At 46.9% G+C, this 23,898-nt stretch overlaps 1 protein-coding gene across 1 annotated transcript in view; it reads left to right on the forward strand.

Annotated features, from left to right (window-relative positions):
• Window positions 1-4,721: 4,721 nt before the first annotated feature.
• Window positions 4,722-23,898, forward strand: part of ADAMTS17 (ADAM metallopeptidase with thrombospondin type 1 motif 17) — a 191,470-nt gene continuing 172,293 nt past the window's right edge. Inside the window, exons 1-3 of the mRNA XM_037396065.1 lie at window positions 4,722-4,859; window positions 5,523-5,884; window positions 16,008-16,173. Of these exons, the coding sequence (XP_037251962.1) occupies window positions 4,790-4,859; window positions 5,523-5,884; window positions 16,008-16,173 (598 nt within the window). The 5' untranslated portion in view covers window positions 4,722-4,789. The remainder of the gene's footprint in view (window positions 4,860-5,522; window positions 5,885-16,007; window positions 16,174-23,898) is intronic.

Here is a 23,898-nt window from a genome sequence, read left to right on the forward strand (position 1 = left end):
CTTTCCTTTGTCCATTTGTTCCTGCATGCCTGGGGAGTGACGTGTGGCTGATTATTATTGCCTGGGTGATGGCTATCTATGCACAGCTCCCAGATACCAAACAGACCCTGGACTAGCCTTGTCTGTGTTTAAAAATCCCAGCAAGGTCTGGATGGAGTTGGTGGTACACTTAACATTTCTGATCTCTCTACACGAAGTGCTGCCTGCACTGGAGGGAGTGGACTCTCCCGGCACCCTGAAGCTGTGTTACTCAATTGGAAGCATGTTCTTTTGTGTTCCTGGCTTTTCTCACCCACAGTGGCATGTGTGCAACGTCATTTTCTGCTCCTGACAGCATTGCACCGTGATCCCTCCAAACATCTGTGCCAAGGCAGCAAGATACCCTGGGAGGTTTGTACAGAATGTAGTTGCATCGGTGTGGGAATGTAGCCAGAACTCCGCTGTCACAGGGGCAGATGTGAAGCGACCTGGGATTTCAGGAGTCCATTCCTCAGCTCCTATCCTACAGGAGTATTTTCCTTCTCTTTTCTCTGTATTCCATGGGAATAGGATGTTTTTCCCCATTGCAGCCGGGTGAAGCTGTGAGGCCCCTGCAGGCAGGCAGAGGGGAAGTGTTTGTGGGGGGAGATGTCTAGGGAACATCTCACGCGATGCACTCACTGTGTGAAACAGACCCATCTCAAAGAAAGCAAACTCCCTCTGACAAAAGGGAATCCTTGTCCGCTCGTGAATAAAGCTTCCTGCTGGAAGAAAGGGATAGGTCTCCTGCTATGAGGAGGTGACCATGATAGGTCTCCACTTACCTTAACTGAAGCAGGCTGCATGCTCCCTTGAGGACACAGGTGTCAGTGGCTTGGCTCTGTCCCTGGACACTTCCAGTGTCACAGTTGGGTTTTTTTTCTGCTCCTGATCCCCAGGAACTCATGAACACACTGTCCGTTTTCAACCAGACCTGACAGAGATGTCCCAGAGGGAGTTTTTCTCTCACAGGCTCGGGAGAATTCAGAGTGCTGGAAGGGTAAACCTCAGGAGTGCCTCTGCTGGGGCCTGCCTCCACAGTACTAGACACTGGAGACTCCACATGGAATCACAGAATCAGTTAGGTTGGAAGATCGAGGCCAACCGTAAGAAGTGAATCCAACACGGAGCAGTGCAGCCTTAAACACGCTTTATCCAGGGAATAAGCTTTAATTGAACCTCTGGCTCACTGTGAAGAACTGATCTGTAGGAAACCCACTGCTGGCACCTATAAAACTACTTGTATTTATTTGGTTGATTGTTTTAAATTACAAAAGAGCTTTTCTTGGTCCCTACTTATCGTTAAACCCTCTCTGGCTTCTTTGCAGGGGCATTTGCATGGGTAACAGCAGCATCCACCGGGTCTGTGCCCAACCAGCCTGACCAAACCCTGCAGCATTAGGGCAGGCGCAGCCTGCAGCAGGGAAGGAAATCCCGGCTGCCCAAAGACCACAGCCAGGCGAGGAGCTGTGGGGAAGGCATCGGAGTGTCCCGGGCAGGAGAGCATCACCCATGAGGTCTGGATTGTCTGCTTAGGACCAGGACAGGAAGGGTTTGGAGAAGGGTGGCTGGAGAGAAGGGAGAAGGCTGAGTAATGGCCAAGTTAACCCTTCACATGCTGGCATTTTCCAGGCGGCGAGCCAAATGACTGCTTGGGAAGATGTATATAACACATGTCTGCAGTCTCCAAAGGGTTATTAACTGTGCAATAATGGCCATGAAACTTGGCTTCCTCGATGTACACTTAAAATTGCAAAAAAATAAAACATGAGTTTCAGAGGGGGAGAAGGCTTGTCTCCTAGAAACTGCAGGGCCATATCCACTCTCTGTGATGGTGAGAGGAGGAGAAACACCCCCTGCACGCATGGGCTGGGGGCAGGGGAGAAATGCAATCACCACAACAGGACCACAGCCCCCTCCTGCCCCATGCCTTATCCTTATCAGTAACAATTTCAAGGCATTTCTGAAAAGCCCATGTTGTTAAATTAATAAAGAAAGTCTGTGTCTCACTGGAGCTTTGGGATTTGGATTCAATAAAAACACTGCTGCTCCTAAGACGGTTTCCTCTTTTATTGTGTGGGTACCTCTGCAGCGGCTTGTCCCTTGCTCTGGCTCCAGTCCTGGCCAACACCAAGGCCTGTCTGTGACGTTGCCCCTGTCATGGGGTGTTGCAGCCTCTTGGGCCCCTGCCCAGGTGCTCTGCAGTCTGCGATGCTCAGCAGGGACTAGTCCTACCCCAATGCAGTCTGTGCTGGCCAGTCCAGGCATTGAGCGAGTCCTTCCATGCAGTAAGTTACAGACTCTTTATTAGTGCCCCTCTTCCCCCACACTATTAAATATATTCTTTCTCTGTTTTTTTTTTTAAATTATTATTATTATTTAATATTTTTTTGGGGGCAAAGGACTTTGGAAGGTGGGAGAAAGGTTCTACTAAAAAGTTAAGCAAATCAAGCCCCCCTGTTAAACCCGTTTGAAGGAAGAGATGAGGCACCAGCTTTGGTCCCTTAGCAATGAAGACGGCTGGTGGTCTGGGTTTAAACACGGCTGTTCAAGGCTCAGGCCAGATTTGACAGCTCACAAATCAAATTGCCTCTTGGTTCTCGGGAGTGGAGGATTGCCACGGATGGAAGAGCTGTGGGGGAACTGCTGCCCAGAGCTGCTGTGCCAGCCGGGGCCCTGGCCTTGGAGGGAGGCACTCGACTTGTTGGTTCATAGCAGGTCAGGAGAGAAATTCAGGCTCTGAGGTTTTGTTTCAACCGTGTTATGTTACACTATTGACATACAGCAAAGCAGTCCTAAACTGAGTTTTCATCTTACTTGAATGGGTTCTGGGTCGGTACTTTTGTTTTGGTAACTTACTTCTTGCTAGAGAGCAGACTGAACCTTGAAAGAGACAGGAAAACACTGAGCTATTAAATCTCACCTGATCTCATGTTAAGAAAGTGAATTTGAGCCATGGGTCTTGGCTTCACTCAGATTTCGTCTGCTGGGAGCTGGTTGTAGGTCCTCGGTTTCGCTCTTGCTGCTGACCGCTGGTAACATCCTCCAAGTGCCACTGCACTGGAGAGATGAGGAACTTCCCTGAGACCACAGTAGGAGACAGGACATCTGTGTGCACTCATGCCCGTCTGGTGCTCCAGATGCCCTGCGCAGGGCAGGTCTTTCGGAGGTGCTACACCAGCCCGCTGTGTGCTGCAGGGTACCCCCTGATGCCTGGGAAAAGCACAGCCAGCGAGGTGAAGAGCTGGAGGCAGCTCTAAGATTCTGGCTCTCAAACAGCCTCTCTACTTGTGACAGGAGCAGACCTCAAAGCAAACATGGTTCTTGTCACCTGTCTAACGCCTGAAAGAAAGAAAACGGTGTTAATCCACTCATCTCCCTTACCAGCCCTTTTCTTAGCTCTACCCCTGTTGCCTGGCCTCGCAGGAGTGAGCATCCAAATCTAATTCCCCTTGCTCGTGGCTCAGAGCTGTTACCACTGTCAGTACAGCTACGGACAATTCTTGTGTAAGTGCTGCGCTGAGATCTGCCAGAGTCATTTGCACTCTTTTATGGGTCTTCCTTTGAATTCTTCTACAATTTCAGGAACAAAGTTGCAGATTTTTGCAGAAGGTTAAACTCTAGGACACTGCTCTGCTGGGCCACAGCAGTCCAAAGCTGCTAACATGTTGGGTCTTTACTGCTTTCCACCACGCAGCCATGCCAGGAGCACAGGATCCGATCCAAAGCCCACCGAATGCAGCGGAAATCTTTCTACTCTTGGAAATTGCCCTTCTGCTTCCAACAGCCCCTGGACAAGCCTGACTTCTCCTGACCCCTGGGCAGCCGAGGACACACAGGACGTGGTCCAGCTACTGGGGGGGAGGCAGCGCTTGTGGCTGCAGGATCTCAGCGCAAAGGGGAATTGGTTGCACCTGGGTCAGGATGAGAGTGTCCTCCGTACATGGAGTGGGAAAGGGAGCTGGCGGGGAGCTTCTTCCTCCTCTTCCTCTCCCAAACAGCCCCCTTAACTGGCTTGAACAGCCCGTCCTCCCTGCTTCAGATTAGTGCTTGCCCCCCCTCTTGTCCACTGCTGTAAAAATCAATTTTTATATCTCCTGAGCTTTATGCACTTGTTTCCATCCATGTGATGAGCGCTTCCAGGAGTACATAAGCTCACTGCCTGAATCTTGGTGCACTCATACATTGCCCACTTCATTTTTTTCCTGGTCTTCCCGGTCCTGGGATCAGTACTTCAGATGGTGGTGGGAAAGGCCGCGGGAGATGAAGGACTGGGTGGCTTTTGCTGTAGCTGCGTCCAAATTGTTGAAGCGGTGAAGCAAAGGATACGCAGCAAGCATGGCGGAGGGGATGGCCAGGCGGCTGCTTTTTGTCAGAGCTTCCGTGCCCCTCGCTGGGCCATCGCTCCCGGCTCCGGGGTCGTCCACCCGTGCTGCCGGGCGGGGAGAACGGGCGGCGGCGGCGCGCGGGGCAGGAGAGGGCGCCCCCTGCCGGCCGCCCCCTCCCACGTGTAGCCCTCCCCGCGCAGCCCGGCCCTCCGCCCAGCGCGTCCAGCTGGCAGCCAATAGGGGAGCGCGGGGCGCGGCCCGCGGGGTGCCCGCGCCAATGGGAGCGCGGGGCCGCGGGGAGGGGCGTGGCCGGGCGCCCACCACGCCGGGTCTGTCGGCGGCGCTGATTACTTTTTCCGAGGGCGGGGAGGGCTCAGTCCGGCCCGGGCTCCCGCCGCCGCCGCCGCCTCCGCTTCGCGCTGGGCCCCCGCCGCTGCCATAAAATGTTTGACGGTTGGCTCCTGCCTCTCGTGTTTCCCTGCCTGCTGCTTTGGGGACTGGACGCCGGCACAGGTAGCGCTTCCCTCCCCGGGCTCCCCGCGCCGGCGTCCCCTTCCCCGGCGGCGCTGACAGCCCTGGCCGCGGGTCCGGCGGGGCGGGCGGTGGGCGCCGGCCGCGGGCGGCAGCGTGCAGGCGCAGACCGCAGGGCATGCACCGGATCCCCTGCGTGGCCGCAGTCCCAGTCTGCAGGATGAATTGCTTCAGGCTTTTGTATTTTCTTTTCCTGTCCTCTCGCTGCTGCTGCTGTAACGTTTCATGTGGAAAGCTGCTGACTGTCCTTGGCTGCGGCTTCGGCTTGCTCTGCTTTTCCCCTTCTCCCTGCAGAATTTTATTGGGGTTGGTGAAATGCGATGCTTGTGTCTGAGCTATATATTTTTTTTTAATGATACAAGTAGCTCTAGCGTTCGCGTGATTCCTCTCTTCCCTGCACATTTTTGCCTCTATGTGTACGTGTATATATATGGAGGGAGAGAAATAAACCCCTTTCCTCCGCCGGCTCCATTGTCTCCGTATCCTGTTCAGTTTCTGCGCTGAAACGCGAGCGCCGGGCTGTCCGCGCCCCGGCGGGACGGGGCGTCCCCGCGGGGAGGGGGGTGCCGGCGGGGCACAAAGCCCCCGGCCGCCCCGTCGGGCCGCGGGTGCGAGCGCCTGAGCCTCTCTCCTTCTCGCCTGCAGCTGGCGGAGCGGAGCTGGAAGTGGTGATCCCGGAGCGAGTGGCGCTGGAGAAGATCCACCTGCTGCCGCCCGCCGTGCGAGGGGATCGCGGCGGCCCCCGGCGCCGGCGGGCGCTGCCGCGGCAGCGGACGGCGGCGGAGGCCCTGCTGCTCCGCCTGCCCACCGCCGGCGCCGAGCTCTACCTGCACCTCCGTCGCGACCTGCGCTTCCTCGCCCGGGGCTTCGTGGTGGAGCAGCGGCGCGGGGAGGCGCGGCGGGCGCCCGGCCCCCGGCGGCCCCCGGCGGAGCGGCTCTGCTTCTACACGGGACACGTGCTGAACCGCAGCGACTCCTTCGCCTCCCTCAGCACCTGCGCCGGGCTGGTACTGCCCCCCCGCCCCGCCTCCCCTCAGCGCGGGCAGCCGACCCCCAGCCTCCCCGCCCCGGGCCGCGGCCAGCCCTTCCGCAGCCCCCGAGGCTTTTTCTGCCAGCCCCGGCCGCTGCCCGGCCCCTGCCCCGCCAAGGCGGGAAGCGGCCGTCGGGCCGTGCCCGCCCCTCCCCTCCCCTGGGCGCCCCGCCGCCCGTTGTCACGGCCGTCCCCTCGCCTCCCCGTGCCCTGGCGAGCGTGCCTGCTGTCCCCGGGAGGACCTTCCTGCCAGCCCCGGCGCTGGGAGCTGCCCCAGCCGCCCTGCCCCGCGGGGCCGGGAAGCGGCCGTAGAGCGGCGCCTCACCTGGCCGCGGTGCAGCTCCCGCCCGCGCCTGCTCCTCCGTGGTCCTGCCCGGCCCCTCGCCCCCCGGCCCCGGCGAGCAGTGCCGCTGGGCCGCGGTGGGTTTTCTGTCAGCCCCGGCTGCCCGCTGTGGGAGCTGCCCGGGCCTCAGCCAGGCTGGAGGGGCCGAGGGCCTGAGGCACAGCATTTCAGCTCTGGGTGGGCAGCCGGGCTGGCAGGTGCTGCAGAGGGGCGTCCCAGCTGACAGACCCCTGTCTTGTCACTACTTCCTTCCTCTGTGCTGGCTGGTGGGTCCGGCTGTGGGGAGTTTGGTCGTCTGCCTGCCCAGCTCGCCCATCCAGCCGCTGTCCCTGGCCTCAGCACAGCGGGCTCCTCCACCGGCCCTTTCCACCCAGCTCAAGCGATCAGTGTTGGCGTGTGAAGGTGTCTGTGGTGCAGGGATGTCTGGCACCCGCATGGGTGGAGGAACTGTCCCGCTTGGGGATGCTTTTCCCACCTCAGGTGTGCAGGTTTCTCTGCCTGAGGCTGTAGCGTTTGCAGGTGGCTCCGCAGGGCCTGTGTTCTCTGCTAGGTGTCTGGGTAAGAAGCGGCGAGGTGTGGGACAGCCTTGCTATTTCTCAGTGGTGAAGACTGAGATGCTTAAGGTGATGGCTGCATTGTAAATCTTGCCTATAGTTTGAAAGTTCTTAAGAAAGTTACTGGGGCGTTGAGCATAGCTTCCCAGTACAGGGCCCTGGGATGCGTGCTTAAATTCTCGGTACGGACCTGTTGATGGACATTTAGTCTTAAACTATGTAGTAAGAAGCCTGTCATGTGCTTTGCACTTGGGGCTTGGCCCTTCATCATTCCCGGGCCATATGAGGGCGCTGTGCCTCGTGTTTAAAAAAAAAAAAAAAAAAAAAAAAAAAAAAAAAAAAAAAAAAAAAGGCTCTGAGGTGCTGAGTGCTTGAGTGGCGCTGTAAATTGAGCTGTATACCACTGAGGGCTTTCTCAGAGTTTAAAACTGTTATCTCTAGTTCGACCTTTAAATCACTACCGGCTCTGTGCTTTTGTCACCAGGCACGTTTTGTTAATCCCGTTCATGAAGTGCTGGGCTTCCAAAGCTACCTACTCCAGCACATCTGAAAAGAACAAAAAGGCAGAGAAGAAACCTTTTTAAAAAGAGGAATGTAGTTACAGGCACAATATTAACTGCCTGAGATCAGGGAATGGAGGAGGGGGAATGAAAAAGATTGGCGATATTCCCAGTAGAAAAGTTGGAAAAGAAGCAAGACTAGTTAGTCTTTGTTCATTACTCTGCAAATACGAGCTGCAATGTAGCAGTATCTGTTTGTATCATATGAATTCTAAGCAACAACTACATTGACATAATGGAGCTAGATGCACTTGGGATCAAAAAGTGGTCAATGTCAAAGCTGCTCGTTTGTGGCACCTTTTGAGGACCAAAGCCCATGCTGCCGCGTGTTAAGTGGCAGTGTTGGTAAAGCTCTGCCTTTGCCTGTGGATCTAGTCCTGGGAGTGCTGAGAGTGGTGTGGGCAGATGTGTTGGGAGATATGTTTCTGCATGTTGGAATACTCCTCTCCTATTAGAGGAATCCATTCATTTACTCTTCATTCAAATAGTCACCAGGAGTGGAAAAAGGGCTAAAAACAGGTGCATACAAATGAGTTAAGGTTTATAATACCCTTGTGGTCTGAAAACTAAAGAACAGAAAACTTAAGTGTCTTTAAGATGAACCTAAACTTAAGATGAAACTCGGTAACTTTTGAAATGGTTTCATTAAATTGATCTACATCACCATGTAGATAGACCTTCTTAGTCTAGCTAAATGGACCTTTTGACTTCTTAACTCTGTTCTTAAACGTGAAACGTAACAGATTTTAGGCTGCCTTCAGTGTTTACGCAGCCTTTTGCAGTGGCCACACTAAATCAGCATACCTGTAGTGAAAGCTATGCAATTTAGCAGTAAGAAGTTTTCTGGGCTCAGAGGAATTAAGAATTTGCCTCAAATTACCTAGGAAGTCTTGAATCTGCCATGAGCAGAACTGAGGTCAGGTGACTAGAGGCCAAATTTTTTGCCTCCGAGTCTGGCAATTTAAAATACTAAGACTATCACTACAGTGGGTGTTGAATTTTCCCATTGCTTCCTTAAGCCCCGTTTGCAGCAGAAAGAATAAGGCTTTGTCCTCATCAGCAGCACAGCCTCACAGGTGGGGATATGGACAGGGCCTGCGTGTCGGGCTAGAAGAAAGACCTTGGTAGCGGAAACCTTGCAGTCTGTTTATCCTGGCATTTGTCTCTTGAGCAGTGCTAGTGCTGCAGTGGGAGATTTCCTGAAATATCCAGTGTGGGAGCACTTGTTGGACTTGAGCTGGATGATCAAGACATCTCATTCAGAAAAGCTGCTTGCTAAAAAGTAGAGTAGGTAGTAATACTGTATACAGATCTCCAGCTGGCACAAACTTTGTTGCAATCATATTCCTCAACCATGCCATAAATCACACAAAAAGTGATATAAAATGATCAGGGCAAATGGAGTTCTAATAAAACAAAATCTCTGACACAGTGGCATGAAAACTGAGCTACAACCAGACTGAGCAATTGCTTCCTGGTAATGATATCAGGTTCCCAGTGCAGCGTCTAAAGGTTGTGTTTTGTTTTTTAAACTCTGCTCGCAGATGCTGCTGTTAACCAGCATGTGGTCTGCTGTAGTTTCCTGCTACAGCTTGCAATTGCATCGAGAAGGGTGGTTGTGCTCTCGTAGCTACATCAGCCCATAGCACATTTACGTCTGGTGTACCTAAGGTCTTATCTGCACAGTTAAAGTACTGCATGTGAGGGTACTCCAACCCTCCTGTTCCTCTTGACAGCCTGGGAATTGCAGTGTAGACAAGAGGTAATATGTTCCTGAAAAGCGCTACCGTTTTCAGCTTGGCAGGACTGTATCCTGTCTAGGGAATGCAGTTGTGTAAACACTTGGATTCTGACCACGCTGCAGGACTGAACTGTCCTTTCCTGGTGCTGGGGAGACACAGGCAGGAGCAAAGTTCTGCAACTCATTTGACCAGCACTAGAAGACAGTAGGCAATATAGGAATTTGCCTCTTTTTTTGGAAAGTTCCAGCTTTGTAAGGCCACAGCGTGTGTTACCTTTAGTTGTGTAGTGCACTAAGGCCTCTGCTTCAAAGTTTGAGATCAATTCCTAGATGACATGTGTTAGGTCTCCAGCAAGGAAACTTGTGTTTGCTTGATATATCTCAGAACTACTCATCCATTGCATTCAGGTGTGATTTCACAGTCAGGTTTTGACTGTTGCTCTCAGTGTGCTGTCCTCACCCTCTCTAGCAGAGCAGTGTTACCTTCTGTAGAGCTTTTTCAATTGAAGCCTGGAAAGCACCATGTATTTGTGGTGATTACAATGATGCTTTTTCTGAGTCCTAGCAGGGCTTATCAGTCCTGCAGACAAGATAAGAGAGCTAGGCAGGGTCCTGTGCCCTTTGGGAAGACTTCTTCCCCAGCTGTACGTTGCAGAATGCTGCCTCAAGCTATGTGCAAAATGTGGGGTTCCCAAAGACTTAATTTGATGTACTAATGTTTTACCATTTTTTTTTTTTAATTTTTTTTTACATGCTGAAGTGCTGGACTGCTTTGCAGTTGGTTGGACTGCCACGTCAGTACCTTACAACTGATGAAGGCTTTTCATATTTCTTGTACCTGAATTTCTGAAACAGTTACAGTTTTAAGAAGGTCACAGGTTCACGTTAAAATGAACGTTAGGTTTTGACTTAAAAATGAGCTTGAAAACTCCTGTCTGAAACCACATTGGAAAGCTGAAAATCACTGGGATGCATTTAGAGGCAGAGGTTTAATTCTAAGTAACTTCTCTTCCATTTTGAAATCTAGAATCTGATTCTGGGTTCAGGACTGCTCTTTGGCCTGTCTCTACTTGAAAGTGGATTGTCACTCTCAGTTCAGATAAGAAAAGAGGTTGTGGCTCCCTCCTGTTCAGCTTGTTCATATAACTCTTTCACACTACATTTTTGTCATCTTTGAACTCAGCAAGGCTTCCTTATGCAGACCAGATTGGTGGAAGTGGATGATGCACATTACAAGGGCTCATGGAATAAGAACAGTGATTTTTCTCTTTATAGGATAGAGTAGCTGAAGCTACACCTTGAGAAACGCACACTGGAATTTGGGAAACCTTAAATATTTTGCAGTATTGTCTCATACAATCTACGTAGAGAAGAAGAAGGCTTCTTTTCTTCCAGACTTCATGTATGTTTGCCTCATGTTTGTTAAGTCTCATGCAACTCCTGGTAGGCAAATCTTCCAGCTTGTTAAAATATTTCTGAATGGTGGCTCTTCAGTCTGGTGTGTCACCTTCACTTGGTACCATCCACAAACTTTGTGAGAGCATAGATGTAGACAAGCTTTGGCAAATACAGGCAAGGAGAGATGGTAGAGCATCGATCTGGAGTTCATGTCAGCCAGGTGTTTCCTTTTCTCTGGAAGGCTGGGCAGAGATGCTCTAAGTCTGCTGGAGGTGATAAGGGAAAATGCTGATTATTATGAAGTCATGACTGTGCATTTGAGTACTAAACAGGGTTAAATGCCAGAAATGTATTTCCCAGTTAACTGCAATACCTGGGAAATTGTGCCCCTGCTATTGCCCACGTTGCTGTTCACCAGCGATGTTGTAGGACCAGATGAAAGCACTGTTTGGATGCATTGCTCCTTCTAGGGACTCTGAATGCCCACTGATTTCCCAGCGGGAGTAAGTGCCTACACAGAAACTGGATGTCTCGCTGTGGGTTTGGATCCAATATAGAAGGCCAGTCAGGGCAAAGAGAAGTGAGTAGGTTGGACTGCAGCCCCCAGGGAACAAGCAATAACTCACAGGACTCCTAGTGAAACTGCAAATCTGCTCTGCTCTTGGGGGGAAAAGGAAGAAGAATATAGAAGATGCCACGGCCTGTTGGTTTTAAGCCTGGCTGCTTATCAAGTGGAGAGTGAGTGATAAAGATGAGCGCTTCCACTGGTGGTTTGTCCTGTTTCTTAGGTACTTTAGATTGGTGAATTTTCACCTAGGAGGTGTTTGCTTTTCTTCATTGGCTGTAGAGGGAGATGATGCTTGGTTTAGAGCTCGGTCTAGATGCTTGGTCTAAAGCTCGGTGAGCTCAATCCCTGTCCAGTGGTAGTGAGTGTTTTCTGTGTACAGTGGCATGGTGCTGCCCTTCAGGTGACTGAAGAGCCTCTGCTGTTACGGGAACCAGTGCAGTGCAGGCATGCTAAGATTGTAAGATGATACGATTTCCCCTGAGGAAACCTTCAGCTCTGCTGAATTCTCTTGTCTGGGAGAGGAGCTGTCTGGCGTGTGTCCATAGCTGGTCCACGGGCTGAAAAGTAAAACCTCTTAGAATAACCATGCTGGGTTTCTCTGTGCTGGGTTTTTCTTTCCCCTTCCACAGTGGACAAAAGGGAGAGCACGTTGTGGTTTACTTGTTTAGCAGACTCGGAGGCTAGAGCAGGCTGGAACAGAGGTGCAGTCAGACATTCCTGGTTATGATCTGTTCTCATAACTGAGTGTAAACCTGAAATGACGCTGGAGCAAGACCTAATTTAAAGCTTTTGTTTTAAAATTGATTGAATTGCACTGGTAAGAAATAACTAACTGAAAGCCGAAGCATGGTTAATAAGGACAGGACTAAAAGCCATGTGAAGTTTACTAAATTGTGTTTGTGGTGTTTGTTGTTCTTCACTTTAAATATTAACTTTTAACTTTAAGGAAATAGTTAAACTAAGATTTACAGCATAACAATTGAGAAACTGAGAAGCGGTTGGAATTTGTCAGATGTTTAAAACTGTTCTCTTTTGTGCGTGTTCATATGTATGTAACTAATGAACACATAGGAGCAAAAGAAAAATCTGTTAAAGATTCAGCATTTCACAGGTCTCATTCAAAGATGTTGTGAAAATAAAAAGGGCTGGAAAAACAGTGTAACTATTGGAGAGTATTAACGCGTGGGAAGGTCCAGCACCACGAGCAGAGAACATTGAAGATTTGGATTTCTGTCCTGAGTTAGCCCTCGAGCTGCTGTAGCTCCACCAGTACTGCCAGGGGACAGAGGCAGAACAGTGAAGCAGGACGATATGATTACAAACGCTGTTTAAGTGCCAGCATTAACAGTCTCATTACTACCATTGTAATTTCAGTGATATAGTATGAGGACTTTCCTCCTTTCCCTGCTATCATTTAGCCTGAGAAAAGCCCTAGTGGGAAGGAATATAGTGTGTAGAAGAAGAGTGAACTACTGGTAGTGCAAGAGTAGATTAGAGGGTGAGCAGATTGCTTGAGTGACAAATGTATGTATAAAACTAAGAGTAAGAGCATGTGAGAATATTTTGGTGGTTTGGATAACAGGGCCTTTTTTTGCTAGGGAGCAATGTTGAGCTGACTTCTAAATTAAGGATATTTCATATCCTTAATATGAAAGATATAGCCACTGTTAAGCACAGTGGTGAGTGGGGCTGTAGTGGGAAGTGTGGATTATTGTTTGGTTTAATCAACTTGTCAGTTGGGTTGCCTGCCTTTCCTGTTAGCTGAGCTGTGTGATTCTGTCAGCTATACGGTTCAGTCATACTAACTATAAAATCCAGGCTGGATTAGCAATGTAGATGACGATCAACTTCTACGCCCTTCTGAATTTTTGGGCTCCTGGTGATTCCTGTGTCTCGGGTGTTCTGGGATGGTGAGGCTGGGCAGCGGCTGCTTTCCTGGACACTAAGCAATACTGGGGTCTGGCACAATGGCAGGTCCTGTTTGTACAGGCTCTCCCAGTGGAAGAAGGATGAGAGGGAGTATCCCAGCTTTTGATATGCATCTCCCCAGGCAAACATGAATTGGCAGATCCAAAGCATTTTATTTAATTGGAATGATTTCCAGAGATGTGGGGAAAACAGCTCTGACAGTTACGTGGTCTTCTGTTTTACTTCTTTATCTTCAAAATCCAGCTTTCTGCAGGCCCTGAACATTATAGGGACTAGAGAAGAAAAGCACAGAGTGTTTGTCTAGTACTGATGTCTGATATCTCATGCTGAGATTAGAACAGTATAGTATCTGGTAGTTGGAGGATTTGAGGGAGGCAACATGAGGAATGCATTTCTTGTGGAAAAAGCAAAATAAGGACCAGAGTATTCAAGTTACCAGGTCCAAAAGATCTCATGCGGGAACACAGGTTTGAGGACTCTTTAGAACCCAACTGGCAAGTTTGGGGAAAATTTTAACTCCCTAGGAATACTTTACAGGCCCAATCCTGCAAATCCTTCCTGCTTGAAACTCTGCTTGCCTTGTCAGATTAAACTTGAGATGGCGTCTTAACCTATTCCAGGGTGAAGACGCACGCCTCTTTCCCTCTGTAGGTTTCACAATTCCAAAGCAAATGTGAAACATAAGTCCTTTCCAATGGTTTAAATTATTTTCACACTTGATGCCAGAAAGTTGGGATAATGTCGGGTGGTGATGAAACTGACTTCTTCTTACATATTTTTGGCACCAACAAAAATGGTTGGCAGTCTTTCAGGAGCTCTGGTGTGGCTTTTAGTACCATGGCACCAGATTTACAACCCTTCTTCTAAATAATTAAAACCTATATTAAAAAAGGGGGCTGGGGCTACCTCCCAGCTGGAAGATTGGAACAAGGAGGGGAAGTAGTGGAGAACATCGTAAAGGAGGCTGGAAGAATAAGTCACTAGAGCTTTTGCTGTCTCTGAAACAATTCTGACAAAGCCCAACTTGTAATTTAAATGACGAGGCAGCCCTTTTGGAAACTCCTGGGCAGAGTGGGTCTTGTAAATTGGTATGCATTCTGTAGGGCCAAGAAATAATGTCAATTTTTCTTCATAAATGGGAGCCCTTCTGTGAGGTGTCAAGGCATTTTATACTTAATCAGTGACCTAGCCCCAAGGGCATGGTCTCTTTTGAAAAACCTCAAAAGAGGCGTCTCTTGTCTGTTTAGAGACAGGGGACTAATTGTTACCACTGTGCTTTGCAGCCATGGCAAATAGAAACACTGATTATTTTTTTTCTTTTTTTTTCTTTTTTTCTTTTTTTCCCCCCAAGTGCACTTTTGAAATTAGTGACCCTTTCTTAGAGATCCTGGTTTCCCCTGAATGTTCTTTAGTTAGTACGGCTGTCAAAAGGAGAGCTCTCATTTCTGTTAGCAGAAATTCTTCTTGCTGGAAGTACTAGGCCAGAGGGATTTCCTGGGTGTACGTGAGGACTGAGTTTGGCAGGGAGGTGTGGAAACGTACAATATACAGTATGTATGTAATGTATATTATAAATCATATTAGTACAGTCAGCTGTTGAATATATAGTATTTGCATGTACGTGCAGAGCATTTGTTTGGATGGTTGCCTGGCTGGCACAGAATAGGAGGGGGGGAAGCAAAAAAATGTCTGGTCTCCCTTTATATATGTATATAGGATGGGTGTTACAGACATGCAACCTAGCAGGAGGACCCCTTTGTCTGCTACTTTACCTATGAAGTGTACCATAGGCACAATCTGATGCCTCCTGGCAGGCCAGATGAGATGAGGCCTTTTGTTTCTAGCAGGAGAAGTTGGATCAGACCTAGAGGGTTCCCTCAGGACAGGGGGGTATATGGCAAAAAGCTGCATTTCGAGACTTCTAATTGCAATAGAAATAATCATTGGATTAATATAATGAAAAGTAAGAAACCCTCATGGTACATATTCACTTTCTCCCATGATTATAATCTCAGTGTTGATTAAACCTGGAGGCTTTGTTAAGTTTTAAGGTGATACCTTTACTTTCACTCTCTTCTTCTTATGCCAGAGATGGAGTGGAAAAAGCATAACGGAAATAAAAACTCTGGGTTGCAAGCAGAGGAGGGCTCTCCCGGGGCAGAAGCTGCCTTCCAAAGATGTTCTTGCCAGCCCTGGTGTAAGGTCTGGACTTGGTGCAAGAAAGGCAGGGGTTTAGTGCTCTGACCTGCAGCCTATGGAGTCTACTGTTATTTAGACAGGGTCTTTGCCTTCCTTATATTACTTATTCCAGGGATGGTGGAAAAGCTCGTGACGGGGAAGGTACAATAGCCCGTTCCCAGCTCGACCTCTGAAACTCAACCCATGGCTTTCAGGGAGAACAGTGCTTACTGTGTGGCCTCTATTGTAGTCAAGAAGAGGTATTCAGTCCCTGTACAAAAAACCATGGGTGGCTCTGCAACTCCAGTTCACTCAGTGTTGTCTGCAAGGGTGATACACATAGGCAATCTCCTGTTTGCAGGCAATCTCACCTTTTTGCTCTGCTGAGATAGTAAATGCCTTTTAATAACAATGCAATTCTAGCTGGCAATTAGGAAGGTGATTATGAAAGAATTTCTGTTAATAGGATTTATTTGTCCTCAAGTGAGCTGAGTGTCTCATAAGACACATGTATCTATGCTTCCAGCTAGAGTGGTGCTCTAGCTGGAGGGAGAGAAAGAAAGGAAAGGAAAGGTGTTGACAAGAACCCCTACCTTTTCTTTGTACATGTACAGCGCACAATGTTTCTTAATAGTGCTCAGTGATAAGTATGAGAAGCAGATGAAGTTCTTTAGTCAGTATTATGCGGGCTGAACGCTATCATGATCACTTTTCATTTCCTCACCCTGTAAATAATGATTGCAGTGAAATGATCTAGGTTCAGACTGGGTTGATAGACAAGGTTAGGATACCAAACTGATGGGGTTATTTTCTTCTCTTTTGTGAACAGGCTGGCTATATCCAAATTGGATCAGAGCACATGCTAATACAACCAGTGAATACATCAGAGACCTCATTTAGTGGAAAAGAACACTTCATCAGGCGTAGACGATCCACAAAATCAAGCTACCCCATGAAGTCGCACATTCCTGATGAGCACTGCAAGGTTGTAGCAGGTGAGCTTGAAGTGGCTCAAGAGAACAGCCATGAGTATGCAATTATATTTTTAACCGTTGTTCTGCCAGATATGTCTGTATTTTGTAATGCAAATATTCGGCAGCTGGAGATAGTGAAAAATGGCTTACTTTAATCAATCCTTTTGCTACCTGAAGCAGGAGTCCACATCACAAATGTAAAAATTGTTAAGACATGTGCTGTAACATTCAATTTGTGAGAGGATAAACTTTTAAATGGGTCAGAGTAAACTTCTGCCTTAACCATGTGATATGGCCACTGGTCAGGAAGGTATTCACAATGTTTTTAGCCAAGGCCCAGATTTTGAAACTGAAGTCAGTGGTGACTGGTGCTCTTTCACCTCACTTTTCAGCTAGAGTTGTGCCAAGTAGGCATGGATAGAATGGTGATCCTTGCATTTTAGAACACTGAAAGTGTCCCTTCAGATACTTTTGTATAATTTAATCAGAAGTGTCATCTGTGGAGTCCAGCTCCAAGGACCCAGCTCATAACAGGATGAAAAGGTACCTGGAGTGGGGAAGAAATGCACAGTTTCTCTTGTAAAACAACTTATTTTGTTTTTCATCTTCTCACATGTCGTCATTTTTACTTCTGTCTAGCAGAGCACACAATCCATAATAAGAGTATATCAGGGTACGTGGTCAAATGGGCAGACTTTGTATTATTTTTTTTTATTGCTTTTGTATGGGATTATGTGCATTTGAAACTGCCAGACGTAGCTCAGCAAGGTAATTTTTTTAACTAGGAACTGGATTTTGCTTTTTCTTTCTGCTATTTGACTTGTCAGGCTTAAGCTCTAGCTATCATGCTATAGGGCTTTTTGTTTTTTTGAGTTGCAACTTTTAAGTTGTTTGCTTAAGGCTTTGTGAGATTAATTAAACTTTTATTTCCTCTTGCCTTGTGTTAGAGGGAATGAGCTCATAAAGATTGCAAAGAAACTTTTAGGGTCTTTGGCTTTCCTTGGAGATCTGTGAACCCAGACTTAAGGTCTGGGAGTCCAAAATGTGATAGCAGCTCATACAGACATCTAGGCTAGACTGGATACTGAAGGAGCTACAACTGTGACAGAAGGGATCTTGTGTGAGTTAGGTGGTGGAGTGCTTGAGCAGTTTTTGTCTGCCATCCTGTTACGCTGGCTGTGGGTACAGTAGCAGCTGAAATGCAGACGTGCCTGTGTGTGTGAAGCTATTCTAGACCAAACAACAACCTCACTAGCAATTCCTAGTGCTTTTCTGCTTAAATAGTTCAGCAATATGTAGTATATTGTTTCAGTGGGGTTTCTGTAGTATAACAAGAGTTGGGAGGTGAACCAGCTTCCCGTGAAATGGCAGTGATTTAGTTTTTAATTGTGTGTCTGGCAGTTAATAGTAGACATTCTCTAATGCTCTGGATTCAGTTTCCAGTGTCATGCTGACACACCTTGCCAGTGTTGGGATCCTGGGCTTAAATCCTATGGGTCTCCACAGGTGGTATGAGGTGCTGGTGGCATGTTCCAAATTACCAGTCTTCAGTTGCGACTCAGTGTGACAATGTTAAAGTTGTTTTTTAAATTAAAAAAAAAAAGTGATGGTTGTGGATCTGATTTAAGCCCAAGAGTTTCCATTGGAATGGGAGACTAATAGTAAGGAGATCCAGTTCTTTGGTGATGGTCCTCCTGCCAATATTTTTCTCTTGTCTTTCACCTTTCTCCAGTCAAGGCATCACAGAAGGTCAGTAGCTTTACTACATTTTTGCACTTAAGTGTGTGTGCCTGTGAGCTGTTGCAAACCTTGCTGGTGTTCTAATGCTTAGCAGCTGAAACCCTGAAAAGATGCAGCTGTCTCACACCCTTTTCATTTGGGTGGATTTTTTTGTTGTTTGGTGTGAATAAAAAAACAGCTGCTGATATTATTTCCTACTATTTTTCAAGGGAAAATGGCTAACTGTTCACTGAACATATCCTGTCTTCTCTGATTTTTAAAGCCAAACACACAGATTGTCAGCTAGTATAAACTGGTCTAGTTTTTGGCTTCTTTGGAGCAATTGAATTTTATCCTTTCTGGAAGTCTCTCTGGGCGGGTTGCATAGAGGGTATTTTTTATGAACTCTGCAAAACCTCTTCTTTAGGTTTCAGTGTGCCTGTATATTCTGTTCCTTTTATTCCTCTTCTGCCCCATTACCCCACCAATATTCCAGGAGCTTCTGCCTTCTACTAGATGGACTGCATACCAAGCGGAGGCAGTGGGTCAAGGCATCTGTGCTGTCTTCTTCTGGGGTGCCAAAGGGACAAAATGGCAAGCAGGACTGGCAGGTTTAATGGGTACATGAGTAAGCCTCTTTGGTATGGGAACAGTTGAGTGGTCAGGAGCAAGTGCTGTTGTTGGATATAAAGGGACAGGGCCGCAGCAGGAGGCACAAAAGGCTTCCTTGTTGGGAACAGCACTGGGAGCAGATGTCTGAATGGACTGACTGGAATAGGCAGCCATGAACTTAAAGTTTGCCTGCATCTCTCAGGTTTTGTTTCTCTCTCTTTTTTTTTTTTTTTTTTATTTAACCAAGCCTGTGTACCAGCAGAGATGACGTGTGCTTGTTCATAAGGTTGCCTCCTAGCTGGCACTGCTCGTTGGTAAATCTTGTAGCCAGACCTTTATTTTCTCTTGTGTGAGTTGAGCTCTTAGTAGTTCAGCAGGTTTATCATTCTCATGGGTTCAGTGTAAGCCAATCTTCTTTTGATTCTCTGAGTATGGAATCTTGGTTCTGGTTAGCGTTACAGATCCCCTACATCTCCTTTTAGAGGAAACATCAGAATTCAGCACCGCTCTGATTTCCTAGCCAAGTACTGTAGGTGCTGCAGCACTGGGTTCATAGAAAATGCATTACAAAATTCTTACGCTGTAAAGTAAGACAGCCATTAGTTACAAGCTGGATTGAACCCAAATCAGTCCAGGAAATCTGCCTCATCCTTTTGCCGCTGAACCTTTTGACCTTCTGTCTAGGGGCAGGGTGCTGCCTGTCCTTGGCAGAACTGAAATTCCCTCCCTGAGAGGAAGGGCTAAGGGAAATGAAATTGGGGAGATACTGAGTAATTATATGGGATCACAAACGGGAAGAGGAGATGGGTGAGTACCATGGCATCAGAACTGTGAAAATATGACAGTAAAAGGCAATACTGAAAAAAAGTTTCTAGTAGCAGCTACGACTTCTTGCAGTTTTCTGGGGTCCCACTATATGCTGCTCCTCTCTTTGTCCAAAAGGGAATATGGATAGTCCCCATGGTTGCTGGGATCCTCCCTGCAAGCTCTGTCTTCCTCAGGTTGCCCCAGAGGTGACTGACAGGCAGGTCCTGAGCTTGGGGGACCTCATGGCATGGGCTAGGTGGACCCTTGGTCTGATGTGATGTGATTGAACTTAACTCTATGTGTCAGCAAGATTAATTACGTATCTGTTAGATTTCTGATCCACAGACAGTCTGAGGAGCTAGAGTTTCCTACTGCAAGCAAAGTCATTGAAGTTCTTTGTATTTGTTGAGCTAAGAGCACACATGTTCACACATACACATATATGCACACACTACTACCATAGCTCAGCTTGTGCAAAGGTGGTGGCCAGGCCACATGGGCTGAGCGTGTGTCTGAGTTCTGAGGCAGAGGGGATTGACAGTCTGATAAAAAATTTATTTAAGGCTATGGATCTTGTTCTGTGACTGGGGTTTTTTTGCCTGCCTGATGCTAATTGAGGGGCTAAGCATGGGCTGGATGTGGGGAGAGCATGGGCTGTTGCATGCGACCAGGATACCCCCAGCACGTAGATGAGGAAATTCGGGGACTCTGTGATTCCCTGCCCTGCCCTGGGATCACACAGGAATTTGTGAAACAGCGGGGAACAGATTTTTGTATCCCTCGGGTGCTGATTTTTTGTGTTGACCGCAGGCTGGCTATGCTGAAAAGGGAGCAAAGCACCGGACTGCTGCACAGCGGAGAGTGCTACTTGCTCGTGCAAACAGTCACTGCTTCAAGTAGCCGTGTCGTAAAATAATGAAATGGCTCATGGGTTTTGCCACTTAAAGGCAGACTCCTGAATGTTTTTCATTGTTGCGGGAAAGAAATGTAAGTCATGGCTGTTAATAGGCTTAGCACGTTAACGACCTAATTGACTCCTGTCTGGTTTGGATTAACTTTTGTGCACAAAGAGTTTAGAAACAAAATAATTAATCCTCTCTGACACACAAAAGGTCCATTCCTAATGAAATTGTGTGGAAATGATGATCTAGGGGCACGCTTCCAGAGTTTCTCCTGGGAAAAGGTCTCTTTACTATGGTACTCACCAGTGTCAGCGGACTGAGGGACTGATCAGATTTGTACTAGAGGCTGTTTTTCACTTGCTTGTAATTTGGCTCACCCCGGCTAAAACTTGGCAGGAAAGAATGGAGGTTGTAAATACGGGGGAAATATTCACATGCTAGACATTTTAGATACACATCCTGTATTGTGGAACAACATAGACAGAGAAATACATGTCTGTGTAAATACAATATAAAAAGAGTATTTTTCAAAGCCACAGCATTGCCATGCTTGAGCATTTTCCAGTCCTTTGCTGTTCTTGTATGTTCTGAACTGACAAGAATCACCTCTAAAGATGCCTTCTCCTTAAAATTTCATAATTTAGTGGTACCTGGCATGATCTGGGTTTACTTGGGATTCAAATAAAGCACGAAGCATCAGATGCTGAATTTTTAATGTTAGTTAATGATCATGTCATAAGAATTTAAACGGGGCTAAATTGTTCAATGGTAAATTTATATAGGCATCAATGGACCTGTGACATATGAACTTAATTGATTGTAAAAAAAGATACACAGTGATGTAATGACTTGTGTGTGTATTTGTAGGGGGAGGAGGAAAGCATTTTAGGAAAGCAAAATGAACTTAATCAGAAAGTGGCATGTGTCAGTGCTACCAAGGGGACAGAGAGCATAGCTTTCCAAGGGCATTCCTCTTGTGTTCCACCCAGAAGTGTGGTATTTTACTCGCAAACCCCAGCCATGGGAGAGGGCAACTGAGCTGAATGGTTCCTTGAAGCTAGGTGTAATGCTAGCAGTCTGGTTTGATAAGAAGTTGTTAAAACCTCTAAAACAACTCCTTTAAGTGGTATAATTTGTCCTACAGCATGCAAAATTATTTTTAGAGCTGCAGGAGAACTTTGTGGGAGCCAAATTTCTCCTGGAATAATCTGTATAAGAGGATTAATCTGGCCGTAGTCAGGAATGGGAAATTACTTAGGGTCTTGCATGACTGGATCTTTGAGATTTGAATTTGAAAGTGCCTACTAATGGGTTAAAAAAAAAATCCCGGATCTGTGGATTCAAGGCTGATGTTTTAATTCCTTTGTTTAAATTCTGAAGTGCTCCAGCAGCAAAGGATGGATCCCATCACCTTAGGCCAGGTGCTATTGTTAGTCATATGATATGTGTATACGTATTATTTTTATCACCTGTCATCCAGCAGGAGAAAGAGTTCAAGTCACAATGCACGTTTCTGCTCAGGCATGAACATGAGCCCCTGTGAGGCAAACAGAAAACCTATTAAAAGGTTTCCAGGTGCATATGCTGTGAGGGTGAAGGGAGGAAAGGTTGGGTTTCATTTTCTCTGAAGCATGCCGTCATTAGGAACACGGGAAATAGCTTCACACCAGTGATGTGAAACACTTCTTTGGTTTTCATCTCTAGACACTGGGCTACATCTGGGGTACAAACCTGCTATCATATACACTGTTCTGATTTTAAAAAACAAGTTTGACTTTGTTGTCAAAGGTCCTAGACTTTCTTTCTGGACTTTCTGGAGAGAGAATGGAGTCATAGGGAGTTTTGTTTGTAGGTTTTAATACATATCAGTCAGAATTTCTGTACAGATAAGCCAGATGGGGTGAGAGAGAGATCTCTTTTAATGTATCATACATAATTTTTGCAGTGCTCTCAGATTTGGCCTAGACCTCCATGAATAGACTCTCTAATTTGTTTGTGGGGACAGGAGGTAGCTACAGGGCTAATCTGTGTTTCGGCAGTTATCTGTGGTTCCCACCAATCTCTGACCACAGAGGAAGAGCTTATGGCAGAGACGAAATAGGCAGACCAGAGGGGACTATGGGGGAACTCTACCTTCTCCTTTATAACTCCCTGTAGCTAAGAATGGGAGTAAAAAAATACCTGAGATGGGGCTTCTTTCATTTCCCTGTCTCTCTGTGACCCTGTAATATATACAACAAAGCTGTTTCCACCTGACAATATCCACACACTCAGCTGCAGTAAATGGATATAGTTATGTTAACTATCATGGAACATAATTTGCTGAGATCTGGTCACATATTTTTTATGGTTCCTATGCCATCAAAGTCTATAGATGGGAAAAAAAAATCAGGTTTTCTTGATGAAACTATCAGTGTTAAAACCAGAATCAAACAATGATACGAAAGCATAGGAATCTCCTCTAACCATGTCATAAAACTTTCTATTTCTTTGGGAAAAGTAAGTTCTGTTATAACTTTTCCAAAGGTCTCCAGTGATGTATTAAAGTCCCCTTACATAGAAGGGATTTGATATAAAATACAGTCCAGGAGCATGAGAGAGAGCAGCTTGTCTTTGGAGGGAAGGTTGTTATTTCATGTTTATGATATAGACCTCATAAATTACTCTTAAATGTGGGTTTGCTCTAAACCCTTTTGTCAGTTTAAATGAACCAGTTTTCGTTTAATGCTAATGTGCTGCATGGAGTGAAGCATATGGTGAAAAAACAGGAAGATCAACATTTTAATCCACAAAAAATGCATTGCTTCTCTGTTTTAACAATTGATCTAAGCTGGTAATAATTTAAACAAGTGCTAGTATGCAGGTATCAAATGTAGGGAACACTTCCCTTAACAGGTATAAATCCTAAACACATGTTACTGCTATGTTGCATTTCCCCATCTTTAATCATTGTCTCTTAGCTGTGTTTTCTCTGCAGGTTTGACTTGGCCTGAAATAGCAGTTGTTAAGGCCAAAAAATGTGCACTAAAAATAGAGAGATGTACTGCAACCTGTATTAGTCCATATTAGGAAGCATCTGTTGAAGAATTAAAGCAAGGATTTCAGCAATGGGCTATGCAGAAGATGTAATGTGATTAAGTGTTTGCAAGCATTGAAGTATTCCCCGTATCAGAAATTCAGCACTTCACCCATGGGAGTGTGTCTCACTTGTGTGGATAAATCCCTTGGTTTTTCCAGGTCCCTGGTCTTCCAAACGGGGAGTCTGGATTTCCCCTGTAAGTGTGTGATTGTTTCCTTATGTCTGATAAACAGCAGCCTATTGGAGCAGTCTACCATTCAGAAGTGTCCTTTTCCATCACATGTGGCAAGTGGAGTTTTATTGCCAGTCTGTTCTGGATGGAGCCATCAGCATGAGGTCAGCATGGATAATGTGGAGCAGGAAGGACTCCAGTTTCTTCTTCCTCTACTGTCAAGGTGCAAAAGAGACATGAAGAGGACATGGCAGATACGCATAGTGTATAGATTTCTTCCCCTTTCAGAGCAGCTGCACGCAGTAGAGCTGTACTGCTTCTTCACTTGGTTCCTTGTAAAACTTAATGCTAGTTTCCACTGGAACATATTGAAGTCTAAACTGGCAGGTGGTAATGAGCTAGGCTGCCTAGTGTACACTGTCCTTGTCTCAGGATGTTCACAGGAATTCTGGTGG

This window comes from Falco rusticolus, chromosome 7, assembly GCF_015220075.1.
Source record: "Falco rusticolus isolate bFalRus1 chromosome 7, bFalRus1.pri, whole genome shotgun sequence".
NCBI classification, from domain to species: domain Eukaryota; kingdom Metazoa; phylum Chordata; class Aves; order Falconiformes; family Falconidae; genus Falco; species Falco rusticolus.